Source organism: Anolis sagrei, chromosome 1 (assembly GCF_037176765.1).
Source record: "Anolis sagrei isolate rAnoSag1 chromosome 1, rAnoSag1.mat, whole genome shotgun sequence".
NCBI classification, from domain to species: domain Eukaryota; kingdom Metazoa; phylum Chordata; class Lepidosauria; order Squamata; family Dactyloidae; genus Anolis; species Anolis sagrei.
The window spans coordinates 238,798,010-238,817,807 of record NC_090021.1 but is presented as its reverse complement, the minus strand read 5'-3'; the positions used below and the strand labels follow the sequence as shown (position 1 = coordinate 238,817,807).

The 19,798-nt window shown below is 41.7% G+C and overlaps 1 protein-coding gene across 3 annotated transcripts in view; it reads left to right on the top strand.

Annotated features, from left to right (window-relative positions):
* The window catches only part of IGHMBP2 (immunoglobulin mu DNA binding protein 2), a 77,565-nt gene that overhangs the window by 23,435 nt on the left and 34,332 nt on the right, over positions 1-19,798 (top strand). For all 3 annotated transcript variants that reach the window (XR_010908919.1, XM_060770000.2, XM_060770016.2), the window contains one exon: positions 8,986-9,133. Coding sequence is in view for 2 of the 3 variants with exons in the window: in XM_060770000.2 (XP_060625983.2) it covers positions 8,986-9,133 (148 nt within the window). In the remaining variant the exon portion in view is untranslated. The remainder of the gene's footprint in view (positions 1-8,985; positions 9,134-19,798) is intronic.

Here is a 19,798-nt window from a genome sequence, read left to right as displayed (position 1 = left end):
ATAAGCATCAGATAATATTCCTTGTCCATTGAACAAGGAATGGACAACCCAAAGTTGCTTTTTCCCTTTTTTTCTCAACTTTGGATTTCCCCAATGATTCTCTCAATGTGCTTAGTTTGTACTAAAGAGCAGCATGCTCAGAGCAAGGTCATAATAGAGTCAAAGCTCTGTACTGATGTGCCTGTAGTTGCCCCAGGCCTGTCCTCTGAGGCCCCCTGTCCTTAGTGATGTTTAATTAATTTTATAATTCACACAAAGCAACTAGTCTTGGCTAGATGAATTGCACATTTTGGCTGCCATCCACCTGTCCCCTTCTTTGCTTTTTCCAGATCCAGAGTGTTTAGAACAAAGACAAGAAAAGTGGCACAGTGGCTAGAGGCTGGTGTTCTGCCTACCTCTCTGCTCAGCCAGCTAGGACAAACTATTGCTTTTCTAAAATGAAGGGATATGGACTTTTCTCTGTGGAAAAAATGGCTTACTAGACTGGCATTGGGAGGAGAAGGGACTTGAGGGGAAATCAGGCTAAGGAGGAGGCGGTTCTTGAGGCTGTATATCTTGTGTGTGTAGTTTTGCCCGTTTCTCTATGTTTTGGGTGGGATTGGGAGTTAATTTTGCCAGAGTGTGTTCCTTTTTTCGCAGGTCTTCTCTTTGTTCTTGTTTTTCTTAGTGCATTATTGCTTTTCCTTGTCTGACATGATTCTATTGCACTTTGCAGAGGCAAATGCATTGTTTAGCATCTCATCCAACCTTTGCCATGTCCTCATTTTCATGGGGAAAATTCTTGTCTTTTGTGAGTAGGAAGGCATTTTTCACTTTGCTAACCTTTGTAGCAGCCAATTTGTTGTGGTTGCATGCACATGCCAGTTTCTCAGGTTTCTGAATGACACCAAAGCTCTAAAATGTTGAAGATCCCTATGATATTGAATACAACACTGCAATGATTCTGGAAAACATCCTGTGATCATGGGAGGAAGTTTTCTTTATTATGTACTTGCTTAGGTACCTGAAAATGCCTGGATTAGGTAATTTGGTAAGGATTCACAGTAGAAAAGTCATTGTTCGGGGATTTAATGACTGGTCCCATTAGAAAATGCATAAGGTTGGCTGCAAGTCCCATCATCCTCTGTCATTTTCCACTGAACTCCCCCAGTATTTAAAGTAGGTTTTTTGGGGGGGGGTTGTTTGCCAAGTTTGGCCCAGATCCATTGTCGGTGGGGTTCACAGTTGACTTTGGATGTGGTGTAGGTATTGCAATTCCCATTGTCCAGGGTCTGCTCCCACCCACAAATAACCCAGCAAGACTTAAAGTTGGTATGGTAGGTCTGTGTGGCAGGCTTTGTCCAGATTTGTTATTTGCGGGGTGGGGGGTGGGGTGGGGTTGCAGTGGCCTCTGGATGTGGGTGAAGGTACTGCAACTCCCAACATCCTTTGCCGTTGTTCCACAGGACTTAAAGTGTGTTATTGGGGGGGGGGGGGGTCTGTGTACCAAGTGTGATTTAGATCCATTGTTGATGAAGTTCACAGTGGTCTCTGGATGTGAGTGTAGGTACTGCAACTCCACATTTAGTGCTTTTTAAATTCCCCATTTACTTCTGCAGATGCTAATAAATCAAAGTTACAGTTAAACATAAATCCAAGTATTATATTGATAACATTATCATTATAATGATTATTGTTATTGATATTATTATCATCACTATTATTAGCTTTATTCACCTTTTCTCTAACCAGGGAAAAGCCCATTGGAATAATTATAATAAAGCATCTTTACTTTCTGATTGAAAGAAAGCAAAAGAAGCAGGCCATTTTCACCTTCTTAGGTACTTCTAGAGCAGAGAGCAGCCACTAACTATATAGACACCATAAGACAATTTTGCCATTTTTACATTATACCAGTAATGTTATAGGATCAAATGGATGGCCAAATAATGCAGTATACTAATTGTATAAATAGATTTGTTACACATTCCCCTCTTTCATCTTGTTTGTTTAGCAAAATCAGTAAGCAGGGGCTTGGAGTTCTTTGTCATTCTATTTATTTAATTTCCTCTCTTAAACTTAATTTAAAATGTGGCACTAATTTAATTGGGATAACATATTTTAATGCAATTTTTTTTCTTTTTCAAGGATGCTATACAAAAATGGCTTCAAAATTGCATTAATGTCCTGTGCCAGGAAGCTGCCCATGATCACGCAAAGGCAGGCCTGAGATGGATGCCAGGGCACAGCACACACTGCGACCCCCTTCCTTGTGCCCATTTGAGCCACATTCATTTAGGAGGAAATGACGGTACATCACTGTACTTTTCCCCTTTTCAGAACTACACAATATTTTTATTATTATTTATCATTTTATATTATCATTTAATTTACAAAGTAGTTTTTAGGTATTCTTGTACGTGCTATCACCTCACACAAATAAATGCATTAGTAGATTGCTGTTCCCAATTTCATGGATGATAAGATATGACTAGGTGATAGTGACCTCCCCAGTGCCACATTGTAGCAGTTTTGGAACATGAACTGCTTTAATTACATGTATGCACGCTTAGTTTTCTAGTGAACATCCTGGCTCTTACTGAACACTTATTTTTTAATTTTGTAATATCCCCCCAACCTAGTTAGCAACTAACTTTTCTTGATAGGAACTTAACAGCAAGAGATGGAAGATGACAAAATCCCCTGCTTTCTCATTATCACAGATATTGTTCTTAATCCACAATCCTCTGGCTTTTTGGGTTGATAACTGAAGTCAGATTATATACTTTAATAGGGTGGGAAGAGGAGGGATTTTGGCTCCGCTCACTAGTTGCTGATCTCTGCTCAAATAAAATACCGATTTGAGGCAATAATTTTTTGGTATTGTGTGTGAAGGGGGTGTAAATAGAATTTGGCTTGATCGGGAAAAGTTCAGTCACAAACACTGCTAAAGCAGTTTGAATATTGAACTGTTTTAATACAAGGTTGGTGAATTTTTTTTGAACAAGTGAGACTTGCAACCAGCCAAAAGTGGGCCTATTTGGATTGTTTTTCCCTTTGGATTTCCATCCCCTGGTGTCTTTCACTGGTGCTTCTAAGCAGTTGTGGCCCAGCTCACAGCATTATCCATTTTTAATTCTGTTGCATGATTGTACCAATTTGTTTATCCTTTTTTTTAACCAGAAAGTTCTGTTTAAAAGGAAATGTAGAATAGTTCTACAATGCTTTTTGACTGGCAGTGCCAGGAATTGCCCACATTCAGTAGTTGAACATCGTTCCAGTGCCCACTGAGCATGCTAAGTCCTCATGAAAGGTTGTTTGAGATTTCTTCTCCTTTACATTTCTTTTAACTCAATTTTTGTACTTCTACAGGTCATGGAATTCCTCCTTGTGTGGATTGTGCAAACTTAACTACAGAAATAATGGCATGTTCAATATTGAGACAACAGTTAACTTTTGGATGTCTCTTTTTACAGTTTATTTATTTATTTATTTACTTTGCTTGTATACCGCAGTTTCTCAGCCTAACAGGCGACCCAACGCGGTTTACAACAAGGGTAAAACAATACACGATATACAATTTAAAATCATCAAAGCGTGATACACAATATTAACACTACAATAACGATCCAATGCATCTCATGACTAAAGTCGTGATCCAGTTTCGTCGTCCATATTACCATTCCTGTAATCGTTAAGGGAATATAACTTTATAATGAGGGTTGCTTTGGTAGAAATATCTTCTCTGAAGGGTTCTTGGTGTTGCAAAGGAGGTGAGCAAAATGGGTAGATCAATTTAGTTCAATCTGTTCTGGTATGAAAGTCAATTCACTCCGCCATATGTGGTCCAAGCTTCTTTTATTAGTTTTATACTACAATAGGCAGAACAAGGAACATATGTGTCAACATTGTTTGTGACTGTTCCCACCCTAGCAGCACATTTTGTAGCCTGCCCAGGTGCTTGGCATTTGTTCTTGGTTTGGAGGTGTCTGGCATGAGAGGAAAGGTATTTGAAACCTTTTTGGTGTAATGGTTCTCAAGCTGCCCAAGCCTGATTCATGAAAATCTGGGCTTACTGGCTAAGTCACACAGAGTGAGCCCAAATAGAAAGAACTGATGAGGAAATAGCAGTGATATTCCAGGTGTGTCTTTATATGTCCAAACCTATCTGCCCAGGAGCCCCTGGTAGCGCAATGGGTTAAATCCTTGTGCTGGCAGGACTGAAGACCGACAGGTCGGAGGTTCGAATTTGAGGTGAGCGTGGATGAGCTCCCTCTGTCAGCTCCAGCTCTCCATGTGGGGACATGAGAGAAGCCTCCCACAAGGATGGTAAAACATCAAAACATCCTGGCATCCCCTGGGCAATGTCTTTGCAGACAGCCAGTTCTCTCACACCAGAAGCGACCTGCAGTTTCTCAAGTCACTCCTGACACACACCAAAAAAATTCTGCCCAGATACAGAAGAAACTGCAGAGGATGTGGCAGCAAACTTCTACCCCCCAAGGCCATACCTGTGCATTTAGGTGCAATTGGATGTAATGTGATGTCATATCAGCTCACAATTTCTAGCCAATTTCAGAAGAGGATTTTTTTTTTCAGTAGGGGAGATACTTGGGATAGGAAGAAGATACACAAAAATAGGAAAGAGTAGGTAAAATTCAATATAATGGCAGCTTACCCTCTCAAGGGCTCTTTTTACTGTATGGAGATAATTGCTTTTCACACCTTCAATCTATGTTTCTGGTTTTTGCAGGTGAGATGCAATCTGTTCTCTAAGTCCACAGTGGCAGCCAGAGGTTTTAGGGCAGACCTACCACAGAGTGATTTACCAAGGTTTAAAAATATATTTCTACTGCATAAAGCAGGTTTTTACCATGACTTGGTATATTTTTCCTGCTGTTCTGTTGGAGAGGCATCTGTTTGTGACTTTTGTTTGCCTTTATCAAAGTTCAAAAAACAGCAAATTGCAGCAGGAAAATTTATGGAATCCAGCAAGCAAGGGATAGTCATTATTCTATGTGGAGCAGTGGTGTCCTAAAGAACATCACCTTAAATCACAATGGTAGGTTATTTAAATTGAAGGACACTAGGCAATCCCACTGTAGCAGCCATTTATTTGTGTGATGCTCCATACTTAAAAGATGCTGTGGTGTAGTAATTGGAGTGTGATATTAGGGTACAGGAGATGTGGGTTCACATGCCCTTTGGGGCATGAAAGATCACTAGGTGATTTTGAGTCAGTTTCTGTCACTCAGGCTCAAACACCTCACTACACTGTTGTGATGGTATACCGTAGATTAGAGGAACCGTCATCCTAAAGTTTTGAAGGAAGGATGTATGAAAAATAATAATAATCATCATCACCATCTCTTTGAATACTGGAAGTAGTGAGTTTGCATTGACAGAGATGAGCCAAAATGAGGCCATTGCAAAATGAGAGTATCAGCAGGTTTTTGGTTCCCCAGCCCAAAGTTTGGGACATGAATGCTCACCCACACATGAGTTACCCCTATTTAAGAGATTTCAGTGTAATGCGGATTTTTAAAAGGTCATCTATTCTCTTAAGAAGTGAGTTCTGTCAGTGGACATCTGAAACTAGAATATCATGCTGTTACTTGGACAAGCAAAATAAACTGGATTGCTTAGTTCTTCTCAACTGGGTTTCAGCTGTGTAGAGACCTATTGCCCTCCCCACTAAAAGGGCTACAGCCCACCTTAACCCAGCAAGCCCAAATACCTCTGTTTTCCTGTGTAATCTCTTTCAGAATTCCTCATTGCAGAAAGTGATTTGTTTCCTGAATTTTGAGAGAAAAACCAAATATTTGGGGTAGAACAAGAGGGGGGTTACCGTTTTGTGCCATCTGAATGAAACAAACAGTACGAAAACTCGAATTAAACAACTGAAACTATTACTGGGCCCATGACTACTGTGTATAAAGTGAAAGGATAAGATCCAAGTCAATAAATCCTTGAACCACACCCCAATCCCTCAAAGCTTTGAACTTTGAACATGTTTTAATCGATTTTAACTGTGAATTTTATGCCATTTATATTTAATTCTGTTTTAATGTTTGCATATTTGTATATTTTAAATTGTATGCTAATACTTTTGTGTCAAGCTGCTTTGAGTCTCCTCCAAAAGAGATAAAGTGGGGTAGAAACAAACAAACAAATAAATAAATAATAGGCCCATGGTATGAACTAGTAATCTAACTCATGTCTCTGTGTTTACAGTCAATACTGGAGTTATTTATCAAGGGATTGCTGTAAAAACATGACCCTCATCTTTTGTTTTAATAGTAAACTGTAATATTTCAAGGCCCAAAAAGGGCAAAATACCCACAAAATTGCACCGTAAACAAAATTTGAATGTTCTCTGGCAAATTACAAATTACCTTGCAAATGATGAGAAAGCAGGATAAAGTGTTCAGAAATTTTTAAAATCCCTTATAGCAGAAAATCTAGCACCACTAAAAAATTACTAATTCTCCTTACTTGGATTTCTGCTTTCCATAAATAGAAAATCAAGACCAAGTCAAGGTGAAATCCTTCAAATAGAACTTTGATTGCAATATATCCAAAATCAAATAAAGATTGAAAAGAAGCAATACTCTTTCCCAAGTTCTGGCTGTGGAGAAATAGACTATCCCACTCAGTAACTCAGTGAGTGGATTGACCTTGAAGGAGCTGAGGGTGGTGACAGCCAGCAGGGAGCTTTGGCTTGGGCTGGTCCATGAGGTCACGAAGAGTTGGAAACGACTAAACAAATGAGCAACAACAAAACTCAGTAATTTGCTGAGGATGAGGGACTCTCCAAAATGTTTAGTTTTTCTACATCTTCACAAATAGGAAAAAAACTTACTGTGACATTACTAAGGCAATTAAAGCCAATTTTAAGGGATACAAGAAATGGTCACCTGGTTTTCGGTGCTCGGTTGCAGGCCCTGGCAGGTGCGGGTGCTTCGGGCCTACAAGCCACGCACTCACTCTCCTTCCAAGGAAAGTGCATGTGTGGCTTGCAGACCTAAAGCGCCCGCGCCTGCCAGGGTCTGCAACTAAGCACTAAGAGGCACTTGGCACTTGGCTGCAGACCCTGGCAGGAGTAGGCCTACAAGCCACGCATGCACACTCCTTGGAAAGTGTGTGTGTGTGTGTGTGGCATGCAGTCCCAGAAAGCATTCACGCCTGCCAGTACCTAAAATTGAGGAGAAGAGGAGCATGGGAAGCCTGCCCATTGCTGCCAGTGGGACATTTTTTTTTGTTTTTTCAGACCTGGGATAAAAAATCTCATTCAGAAAGGCGCCCATTTTTGAGAGAGGCGCTCGAAAACAAAAACAGGGCCTTACGAATGAAACAAACAGAAATGGATAGTGATTCTATAGGAATGCACAAGACTAATACACAGAAAGAGTCGCATTAGTATTGTGGTGGACACCTCAGATTTCATAGGTTTGTCTTTGGCAAAAGTGGAGCGTGGGAGGCATTTTCATTCAGCAAATTTCTTATGGACAAGCAAAACTGATTAATTTTTAGAGGTGGGCTGAAGATGTACAAGAGGCAGCTGCAGAGAGCGTTCTGCTTCTTTCCTATTGAACAAGAACAACAACAACAAAAACAAGCTTTCCCACAATGTCAAACCAGAGCAGAGTTGCACTTTAGCCGCAGCGCAATGTATTACAGGAGATACATGGACTATTTCAAGAGTCTTTTAAAGGGGAGGATGGCTCTGTGGCTGGTCAGAGGGAGCATCCTCATTGTGCCTCTGGGAGTGATAGAGCATGATATAGCATTGTTCGCATTAAGCCATTCTCTGGGGCAGTGGAGTGCAACCAGGCTACTAATGGCAGCACTGCTGTTGCTCAAAGTGGCACTAAAGGTTTTTTTGTGGTTGTTAAAAGAAGGAAAGTGAAATTCTCTGTCGGCTCTTCTTATAAATTGCATCTTGAAAATTAATCGGGTTCTGCCCCTCTACACTGTACGTCTTCTTCCAGATTTTCATTTAAAAAGCTTGTCATTGAATACTTTAGTTAGGTGCTGTGTTTCACTTTCAGAATGAAGCTGTTTGTGAGCTGAAGGGGCATTTTATTGTACTGAGAACCTTCTTCTGTTGATGGAGCAAAATAATAGTTCAAGCCTTTGCCTGTCTTCCTCATCTTGGAGCCAACTATTGTGGGGAAAAATTCAAATTAGGAAGTGCTGGGAAGCACAACAACTTTTGTAATCTTTATCACAGAGTTTGCAGCATGTTGCCTTGGTTCAGTGTCTCTACTTGGTTCTTGCTTTGGTGCATCCCTGTTTGAACTATAGTTTTTATCCAGTTAATGGAGAGCAACTGAAGAAGCAAAATTGAGTTACCTGAGGTGAGAGATTACTAATTATGCCAAATCGGGAAGCATATGAAAGTCTTTCCTTCCTTCTTTTGCTGCTAATTTACATCTATGATAATTTCAGCTTAATTTAGGCACATATGTCACTGACTCATTCATCTTGTTGGAGGTTTCTTGGTGTTAGGTGGTGTTGTGCTGTGCAACGTGCTTAGGTGATGAAACATTTTAGATCTCCGTGCATAGATATTGTTGTCTTGTTTTCTCATAGAAACCTAACACATTTTTCTTTTAAAAGGTGTTTCTTATAATTTGACATTACATTGCATTTTATTAGTATTTTATAGCTTACAACAGAAGATGACGATTACATTAGGGTAATACCATCAGTAACCTATTACATAAAATCATGGTGTTTATCAAACTAATACCAAGGAATATAATATTCATTGACAATAAATCAATTAAAATTTTGCACTCCTGGGGAAAGTGAACTAAATATATGTGCTTTTCTCATATAGATCAAAGCTTTGTCATCAGGTTCAAGAGCCGAGAGCACTATAGTTGTACAATATCCCACTTTTATGGAAGAGCTTCTGTTGGCTTTATTGTTATCTGGCTGTGTCTGGCTGTAGGCTGTTTTATTAAGGTTTCTTTCCCTTTCTGTTCTCTTTTTGTGCAGGTTAAGACCAGAAAAACCCAAGACAAAGGGGAAAGAAGCCATTTTCTGAGTGAGATCAAGACACTGCGAAAGGAGCTAAAGGAGCGAGAGGAAATGGCAATGACTGAAATCCTGACACATGCAGATGTTATTCTTGCTACAAACACAGGTTAGGAGAATCTTTCTGTCCTTGCCTTCAACAAGTACAGCTAAAGTCAGAATATTGACAGTGTTAGATTTAAGCTGCTGTAAATTCTTCATATTATGAAGCTTTGTTGGGAATTCCAAACAATGTACAAATTATCTTTGAAGCCAGGGCCAGCTATAGCAATAGGTTGAGGGAGATGGTAGGTTCCTAGGACTGCAGAATTTACTGTTCTCCCTTAAATTGCAAATGCCTCTTCAATTTTGGAGAGCTACTCTACAGAGCAGTCTTGAGCCAAAAACTTCCTTGCTGAGTACTTTTGCAAATGTCCAAACACCTTGCCCTCTGGGCCTCTGGGCATGAAGGTTGCTGCTATCATTGGCTCCTTTCAAAAGTCTGGCTTTTAATAGAGCTTCTGTTGGTTTGCTGGCTGGTTTTTACAACTGGCTAGCTCCCTCATAGTCAGCTGTTGAAGGGACAGGGACTCTGGTAAGGTGGCAGGGCACAACACATCAGATCATTACGAATTTTGTGTTCATGCATGAGTTTGTTTAAAGGGAAAAGTTTCTCCATGACATTAAGTCTAGGGGAAACCGACTCTGGGTGGTGGTGCACATCTCCATTGCTAAGCCAAAGAGCCGGTGTGGTCCGTAGACACCTCCTAGGTCATGTGGCCAGCATGACTTCATGGAGCGCCGTTACTTTCCTGCTGGAGCAGTACCTATTGATTCACTCACATTTGCATGTTTTCAAACTGCTAGGTTGGCCAAAGCTGGGGCTAACAACCAGAGCTCACCCTGCTTCCTGGATTGAACTGTTGACCTGTCAACCAGCAATTTCCACAGCTCAGCAGTTTAACCCACTGTTCCCCTATGAGTATGTTTACTGAAAAGTAAAATCACAGAATGCATAATAATAATAGTAATAATAATGCCACCACTTAAAGCAGTTAACAATGGGACTGCTGTGAATATAATAGCAAAATAATGAATGAAATGCTATAACACAGTTTAAAGCGTAAAATTAATATATCGGAAAGGGGGAAATGTGTTCAGTAACTGGAAAGATGGCATATTCTAAGGCTGTTCAGACTAGTAGCTTATCAGAGGTTCAAATGTATATGAAAGAATTCTGGTGGCCCAGTCCTATCTGTCTGATAATTTTAGAGAGGTCTGCTCCATCCCCAGTCAACCCTCCTGCCCCTTGCTTTGGGATTCATGTAATTCAGAATAGTATGGCAGCCGCCATCATGATATGGAGGACCATCTCCTCTTTCTGTGCATATATCTCATTGAAAGGAGGGTTTCCCTCTCACAGATGTGTTCTTCAGGAGGGAAAAATTTCCAGCCTCCCATCTGAACTTTACAATGGTTGACTCAGCTTCAGGTCTATCTCTTGACTGTGCTGAACACAGGACGACTCCCATATCAACAATACCACTACTTGTGTTTTATTCATCGACATCTGACAAAATATCTTCTCCCTAAGCATTTTCCAGACACTCTAGGTGATTCTGTAGTATGCTTCCAATTGATAGAGAAGCTATTCTATATTTCCACCATTGCTCTGTCCCTCCTAGCTCACTTTTTTCATTGTGTCATCTACCCTACTTTGTCCAGCTGCATTCTGATCCAGGAATGGATGCACAATGGATGTTTGATGTATTTTGGGCTTGGCCTCATGTAAGCCGCACCGAGTCCATTGGGGAGATGGTAGTGGGATACAAATAAAGATTATTATTATTATTATTATTATTATTATTATTATTATTATTAATATATGGGAGGGTGCTGATAGAGGGGATAAGTGAGGAGGTGGATGGGAAGACCTTCCCCTTTCTTTCAGTGGGGGCAGGGGAGAGAACAGCTATTGCTAGAGTTCTTCCTTCCCCCAAGACAGTCATGAAATCCTGCTTCTGAGGCTTCATGTGGAAGGCTTAGAAGTATTCTCCTGACACTGCTTTCTCTGGCAGGAGAGGTATTATTGAGCATCAATAATTTTTCATAAAAGAGCTTGGGCAACTGCTCACAGCATACAAAAAACCTGACTTCTCCACACTTATTTATGCTCTTATGGGGAGATTATTTTTACTGTGTAAATTGAAAAGTATAAACCAGTTTTTTAAAATCTTTATTTTAATTAAGTATTTTATTTCCTTCACTATCTTTGTAGTATCCCCAAAAGTATGGGATTGGGGAGTGACCTTCTCATGTGTACCTATGCATGTCCACAGGGGATCTTATTTATTATTTATTTATTTGATGCATTTGTTAACCGCCATTCTCAGCCCTTTAGGGCGACTCATGGCGGTGTACAACACATATAAAAAGGCAATTTACAAAAAGGCAATTACAAACAACATATTAACAATACAACAATTATAAAGTTACACTAAATAATCCGCTTCGTCTCATAGTGGAATCATAACCAATCTCATATTCCTTGTTCCATTCCAGTCATCTTTACCACATTGTTATAGCACTTAATTAAATGCCTTCTCGAACAGCCATGTCTTAAGGCTTTTTCGGAAGGACATAAGGGAGGGCGCCTGTCTGATGTCTGCAGGGAGAGTGTTCCACAGCCGGGGGGCCACCACCGAGAAGGCCCTCTCTCTCGTCCCCGCCAGACGTGCCTGTGAGGCAGGCGTGATCGAGAGAAGGGCCTCCCCAGACGATCTCAAGGTCCTCATGGGCTCATAGGCCAAGATGCGGTCCGAAAGGTATTTTGGGCCGGAGCCGTTTAGGGCTTTGTAGGCCAAAACCAGCACCTTAAATTGGGTCCGGTAGCAAATCGGCAGCCAGTGGAGCTGGGACAACAAGGGCGTTGTGTGCTCCCTGCATCCCGCCCCAGTTAGTAACATGGCTGCCGCGCGCTGAACCAGTTGAAGCTTCCAGGCCGTCTTCAAGGGCAGCCCCACGTAGAGAGCGTTGCAGTAGTCAAGGCGGGATGTGACCAGAGCGTGTACCACCGTGGCCAAGTCAGACTTCCCGAGATACGGGCGCAGCTGGCGCACGAGCCTGAGCTGTGCAAATGCTCCCCTGGTCATCGCTGAAACCTGGGGATCCAGGCTCAACGATGAGTCCAGGGTCACACCCAAGCTGCGAACCTGCGCCTTCAAGGGGAGTGCGACCCCATCCAGCACAGGCTGTAACCCTATGCCCTGTTCAGCCTTGCGACTGACCAGGAGTACCTCTGTCTTGTCTGGATTTAGTTTCAGTTTGTTCGCCCTCATCCAGACCGTTACAGCGGCCAGGCACCGGTTCAGGACCTCGACAGCCTCCTTAGTAGCAGATGGAAAGGAGTGACAGAGTTGGACATCATCTGCGTACAGATGACACCGCACCCCGAAAGTCCGGATGATCTCACCCAGCGGCTTCATGTAGATATTAAACAGCATGGGGGACAGTATGGAACCCTGTGGAACCCCACAAGTCAAAGGTTGTGGTGTAGAACAGGAGTCCCCCAATAACACCTTCTGGGTGTGGCCCTCCAGGAATGACTGGAGCCACTGCAAAGCAGTGCCCCCAAGGCCCATTTCCGCAAGGCGCCCCAGAAGGATACCGTGGTCGACAGTATCGAAGGCCGCTGAGAGGTCCAGGAGCACCAACAGGGACACACTCCCCCTGTCTAGCTCCCGGCGCAGATCATCCACTAAGGCAACCAAGACCGTCTGGGTACCATGTCCCGGTCTGAAACCAGACTGTGCCGAATCCAGATAATCCATGTCTCTCAAGAATACCTGGAGTTGTGAGGCCACCACGCTTTCCATGACTTTGCCCAAAAAGGGGAGATTGGAAACAGGCCGAAAGTTGTCCAATTTAGTGGGGTCCAGTGATGGTTTCTTCAACAGCGGCTTTATAATAGCCTGTTTTAGGCTCGCTGGAATCTTGCCTTCCCGAAGGGAGGCATTCACCACCACTGTTACCCACTCAGCCAATCCCCCTCTGGCCTCCCTCAGAAGCCAGGATGGGCAGGGGTCTAGGATGGACGTGGTGGGCCTCATTCCTCCAAGTATCTTGTCCACATCCTCGGGTTTCACAAACTGAAAAGAATCCATCAAAATAGGACAAGCAGGTGCTCTTGTTACATCCTCAGAGACTGCATTTAACGCGGCGTCCAGCCCAGAACGGATCAAGGCGACTTTGTCTGCAAAGAACCGAGCAAATGCTTCACAGCGCGTGACCGAGTTGTCAGGGCTCCCGCCTGAGGTGGCGGGAGTTAAAAGACCTCTGACAATCCGAAACAACTCCGCCGGACGGTTCTTTGCAGACGCAATAGTGGCCGCAAAGGTTTTCTTTGCGGCCTTTATTGCCGCGGCATATGCCCTAAGAAAGGACACAAACCGTGCTCGATTTGACTCGCTCGGATCCGAACGCCACACGCTCTCTAGTTCCCTCTTCCTTCGCTTCATCACTGCCAGCTCCTCAGTAAACCAAGGAGCTGGTTTAGCTCGGCTACTTGAGAGGGGATGCTCCGGAGCGATCATGTCAATTGCCCTGGCCATCTCCCCATTCCAGAGAGCGACCAAGGCCTCGACATGGTCACCTACCGAGGTGGCGGGAAAATCCCCAAGAGCCGTCAGGAATCCATTCGGATCCATCAGCCTCCTGGGGCGGACCATCTTAATGGGTCCTTCACCTTTGCAGAGGTTAGGGGGCGCAGTGAGCCTAAATCTGATCAGGAAGTGGTCGGTCCAAGGCAACGGAGAGATGGACAACTCCTCCACACCGCCACCCTGTTCCCATCTCTGGCAGAAAACCAAGTCCAATGTGTGTCCAGCACAGTGAGTGGGGCCAGATATTTGTTGGGACAGCCCCATGGTTGCCATGGCAGACATGAAGTCCTGAGCCGCACCTGTGAGGGTCGCCTCGGCATGGATATTGAAGTCTCCCAGCACAAGAAGCTGTTGAGACTCCAACACCAGGCTCGAGACCACCCCCGCCAGCTCAGGTAGGGAGACTGTAGTGCAGCGAGGTGGACGGTACACTAGTAGAATCCCTATTCTGTCCCGGTCACCCACCCTCAGGTAGACGCATTCAAAATTTGTGGTCTGCGGGATGGGGTACCTGGTCAGATGGATGGAATCTCTATAGACCACTGCGACCCCGCCTCCCTGACCTCCGGATCTCGGTTGGTGCTGCACGGAGAAACCTGGAAGACAAAGCTAGGTCAGATTTACTCCTCCAGCTTCATCCAGCCAGGTCTCCGTGATGCACGCCAGATCTGCCCGCTCATCCAGGATTAAGTCTTGGATAAAGGTCGTTTTTCCGTTGACAGATCTGGCGTTCAGCAGCACCACCTTCGATCCGGAGGGCCCGCCAGCCTGGTTACACCAATTTACCCTAGGAGACCGGTTTGGGATTGTTAATGTAGATAAACGGTCCGAATTAAGCCGAATTTGAGGTCTCCTTTTTCCGCATCTCCTCCTTCCCACCACGACCTCTATGGGGGCCCCTCGGCTAGTGGAACTTGTTTATATATATAATTTTTGGCCTTGACATACAATCAGAATGGAAACAGCAATCTCTTCAGAAGATAAATATCAGTACATGGTTTTCTATCAGATATTGGAAAATTGTATACAGAATGTAAAATTTAAATAATTGTGAGTGTCCTGTAAACAGTTATTTTCCTAACTAAGACTGAAAATTCCCTCTCCAGAAGTCTGTGCTTGTTGAAGTGTGTGATAAAGAAACTAACATCTCTTTATTTCACATTAAGTAAACCCTTGTCTTGCTTCTTTCTCAGAGACATGACTCTGGTTATCACTGAGCATTCCTGTGATCTTCCAAACAAAACGTGTATCCTGTCTACTTCCACTTTATTATGTGAATCTTTTTGGCCTGCTTTTGTGCAGCAATAATGTTCACATCCCCTTTCCAAACCTCTCTGGTAATCACAATTTTAGAACTGCATGAGTGCCATATTTCAACTTGCTTTCTGTTGCAAAAGCACCCCAATGATTCTTGACACTCTTGTGTGTGAATAAAATCTAGGCATTTTGATCTATGTGAATACTTCTTAGCACCCAAAGCTGTCAGAAGATAAAATAAAAAGCAGACAAGTGAGTTTACCTGTCAAAGAAATGTGAGTTAAGTGGGTATTGTGCCATGGGGGTTCGTGAATTGATTCTCAGCATGTTCATTATTTATAGTACTGCCATCTTACATTTCTTATAAAAAGCTCAAGGTTGAAAACAGTTTCCCCTGCCCCATGTTATTGTTGGAACAACCCTGTGAAGTAAGTAAGAGGATAATAGTGGAAGGAATTGGGGAAATGAGGGATGGAGGTGTTCTTGATATTTTGAAGCAAAGGACCAAAGGAATTCTGAAAGTAACACATTTATTATGGCATACTTTTCATGGAGGGGAGTACACTTTGCTGGAAAGCTACAAGGAGGCATGTTGTGTCTTTATTTAGGTATGGTCCTTCCATTAGGGAGAATAATTGCCTATCCCACACTTAGGCAACAGATTTTCCTTGTCACAAAACAATAAACATAGTTATTCTTTGAACTCAAGAATATTATGGGGGGATAATGGCACTTGTGAAACTGTGTGCATTATTTACCAAGACAACGTGACTGATTTTAGATACTGTGTACCTTTAATTATTGTGTATGTGTTCCCACTGGCTGCTCTGATGAAGGAAGTAAAATTTCTTTGGCTAACCTTATTAATATTTATTCTTTACCCAGAATCTTTCATGAGATGAGGATTATATTTTAAGAATCATCACCAACTCCTCAAACAAAAACAGCAGCCATTTTCTTTGGTCATCCTGTTAAGAAGCTGTACAATATGTACTTTAAAATAAAAACAATTCACTTTTTTGCTGGTCTGAGAGCATGATAATTCATATAAATAATTTATGAATCCCTTTCTCTCAATAGCCCACATAGTAATAGGAAGCAATGCTCTATGAAGAGTAGATTGTAGACTTGTATGTGTTGTCCAAATGCACTTAGCACCAATACGTTACTTAGGTCATCTAATTATGGAGCAGAAAAGCACAAGAGAAGAAAAAAAAGCAAACAAACTAGTGAGGTATAATCCTCATATCATGAAAGATTCTGGGTAAAGAATCAATATTAACAAGGTTAACCAAAGAAATTTTATTTCCTTAGTCAGAGCAGCCAGTGGCAACATATACACAATAATGCCGCTTCTTAGAGGATGACCAAAGAAAATGGCTGCTATTTTTGTTTGAGGCGTTGGTGATGATTCTTAAAGTATATTTTGGAAAATGTCCACATAATTTTGGACATATATGAAATGTATATATGAAGGATTCCTATAAAAAGTTACAGGATTGACAAAGATTTATAAACTTAATAGGAATTATCTGCTAAAATCAATTTGTTACTGAAATGTATGTTTTCCATTTGATAGGAAGACTGAAATAATACTATAAATCTTGCATGGTGAAGGACACTGGAAAGTCAAATATTTTATTTAAACTGTCTTTTGGGATGCATTCCTAAGGGAAGGAGATGAATAAATTGAGAACTTGGACCTTTAAAACTTAGTTCCACGCAAAGTTATACCAGGTTCTTTATTCTGTGTTTAGTTTACTGAAAAAGCTGTCTTCTCATTGCATACTTTGAAGAGGAAAGCACCAAAATCCCAGTCAGTATTGGACACTGATGATCTTGGTCGTCCTCGCCCCCCCCCCCCCCCCCCGGGGAGCTAGAACAAGAAGGAGGACAATTTACTCTTCTGTTATGATCTATAACTTGCTATCTTTGTGATACTTTAGGTCTAGTGCATTAACTTTTTATACTTTTAAAAATACATTTCCAGACAAGAATTGCACGTTTCCTTTTTGTGAGAGGCTTTGAAAACTTCCAATGGAAATCAGGTCAGAACAAAGCCAGATTACTTTGAATTCTTCTGCACTGGGCTATTTTTTTTTCTTTCCCCAAAACCAAGTTCCAATTGGAGCAATTATTCGGTTGATATAACTGGAGGTAGAATCATTGTGACCTCCTTCGTTCTACATAGTTGCTTGGCACAAACCTACTTCTGTCGTCTTGATGCCAAACTCAGCAGAAGGAAAGCTTAATTGCTTCAACCCTGAGGGACAGAAATGACTTTTAGTTAAAAGAGTTCAGCACATTAAGATTCTACCAGAGTGTCTGGAATGGAATAACACCTCTCTTCGCTATATCATTGTTATTGCAAGCGTGGATCATCAATGGTGCAACTGGAACAAATGCTCCAGGACATTCAGTGTCTAGGGGCTCCCTGCTGTCCTGCTGACACCACACATACACACACTCATGCTTCTGGTACTGTGGTTCTGTTAAAGAGTGAATTGCTGCTGGAAAGAGAGTAGTTGTAGATTTTGTCCCTCCACCTCCCTTTCGGTAGTCTTACCAATCCATCATATATTTTTTAGTTGTAAGATTAGTGAAGATAGTGACTTGTTGCATTCAGTGCCTCTGAGAGTCCAACATCTGTAAATTGGTCAAAGGTGGGGAGATGCGCAGAGATGCCTCCCCACCAGCATGAATTTGTCTCCCCACAGCAGCAACATCTATATATATAAAATGGAAAAGGGCGTTGTAAGGGGCTGCAAAACACGAAAAACCCCAGACGAAAAAACACCAAACTTGGCGGACGCATACCTCAAACCACAAGGTATGCACAACACTCATCACAACACAAAAAAACATTACAACAAACTCACCATCACAAAAAGAAACAGAGCATGCGCAGAGGCGTCCCAGCTGGACCACGCCCCCTCCGCGCATACGCCATCCTTCCCTCCTCCCCCTCCTCCTCCTCCTCCGTCACCCACGCCCCCTCCGAGAAAGCCACCTTCAAATTAATGAATTTATTATACTCAATGCATGAGTTTAGGTATTGTAAATACTAATCAGAAAAGAGGAGTTAGATTTACTGTAAGCATGAAGATGTAGAGGTTCTTGCTTCAAGAGCCTCCATCAGGGTTACCAGCTAAATGTGGTTATTTAGTTGAAGGAACAGAACTATTTTATTGTGGCATGTGGAGACAATGACCAACTGCATTCAAAGCAGGCATGGCAAGGCATTGCCAATGTTTCCCAGGCTCAAAGGGAAAACCTAGACCATAGACAGTACCAAGGGCATTAGGTACATTCATGGAGGATATGGGCATCAAGTTTTGATAATTTTGATAACTCTGTATTATCTCTGAATGCCAGTTGCAGTGCTCATAGTTCTTTTTGTGGGCTTTCTTCAATACCATGGCTTTATTGTTGTAGGGACAGAATGCCATTTTTTTGGTGATTCTGGTATTGATTCGATAATGTGCTTCTTGTATTTTGGAAAGCTTTGGTGAAAGCCATTGTGATGCAGTGGTTTGAGTGTTGGACTGAGACTCTGGAAGACCAGGATTCTAATCCCTATTCAGTCTTGGAAAAAACTCTGAGTGACCTTGGATGTGTCATACTTTCTCAGCTTCAAAAGGAAGACAAGGGTTACCCCCCTCTGAACTACTTACCCCCCAAAACCCATGAGAGATTTGCCTTATGGTGGTAAAACTGCAATAATAAAAAAATAGTATCATTGCAGATATCATTTGTATGGATTTAACTAGCTGAGTAATTCCTCTACTGGAATAGGGTGTACAATGCCTATTCAATAATAATAATAATAATAATAATAATAATAATAATACTTTATTTGTACCCCGCTACCATCTTCCCAAGGGACTCGGTGCGGCTTACATGAGGCCGAGCCCAAACACAAAAATACAAGCAATAATAACAACAATACAAGCATTTTAAAAAAACAAAGACAATAAAATATACAACATTATCAATAAGACATCACACAGTTAAGAACAGTGGGAAGTGGGAAAAAGACTTAGGGATAAAAATAAATGAAATAGAGTGGCAACAATTATGGAGACAAAGACATCTAAAAAATTTATCAATACGGGTTAAAGAAAATTATTATAAGTTAATATGGAAATGGTATCTAACACCAGTAAGATTAGCATATATAAACAAAAATAATTCAAAAAATTGTTGGAGAGGGTGTCAAGAACCAGGAACATATATACATATGTGGTGGCAATGTAAATATGTAAATAATTTTGGGGGGAAAGTATTTAGAGAAATAGAAGATATAATGAATATGAAAATTGAGAAAAGTCCTAGTACAGCTTTATTATCATTATATAACAATAAACAATTGAAAAAGGAGGATAAAGAAGCGATAACAAATGTATTAACAATAGCAAGATTGCTTATAGCAAGGAACTGGAAAAAAGAAATAAATATACAAATAGAGGAAGAACTAGAAGAAGAATTGAGATTTTGGACAGACGACATGTAAAAGTTGTGGCTTGAGATGGGGGGAGGGGAGCACAGTGTTGGGAAAAAAGAAAAAAATGCTGAAGCAGAAAAATAAGATTAGATGTTAAAGAGTGTGTTAAAAATTAAAAAAAAGAACAGTGGGAAGGCCAAATGTAAGGTTAAAATTGGAATTAATACTGGGACATGGACAAAAAGGTGATAATGATGTTTGTGTAAGGGCATACGAGCAGACCTAAAGAAATGTAAAGTGCTTTAGAGGACAAAGTGCTATGGGATCATTATTCCGGGAAGGCACACTGGAACAGCCACATCTTCAAGCTCCTCCTGAAGACTGCCAGAGTTGGGGCCTGTCTGATGTCTTTAAGGAGTGAGTTCCAGAGTCG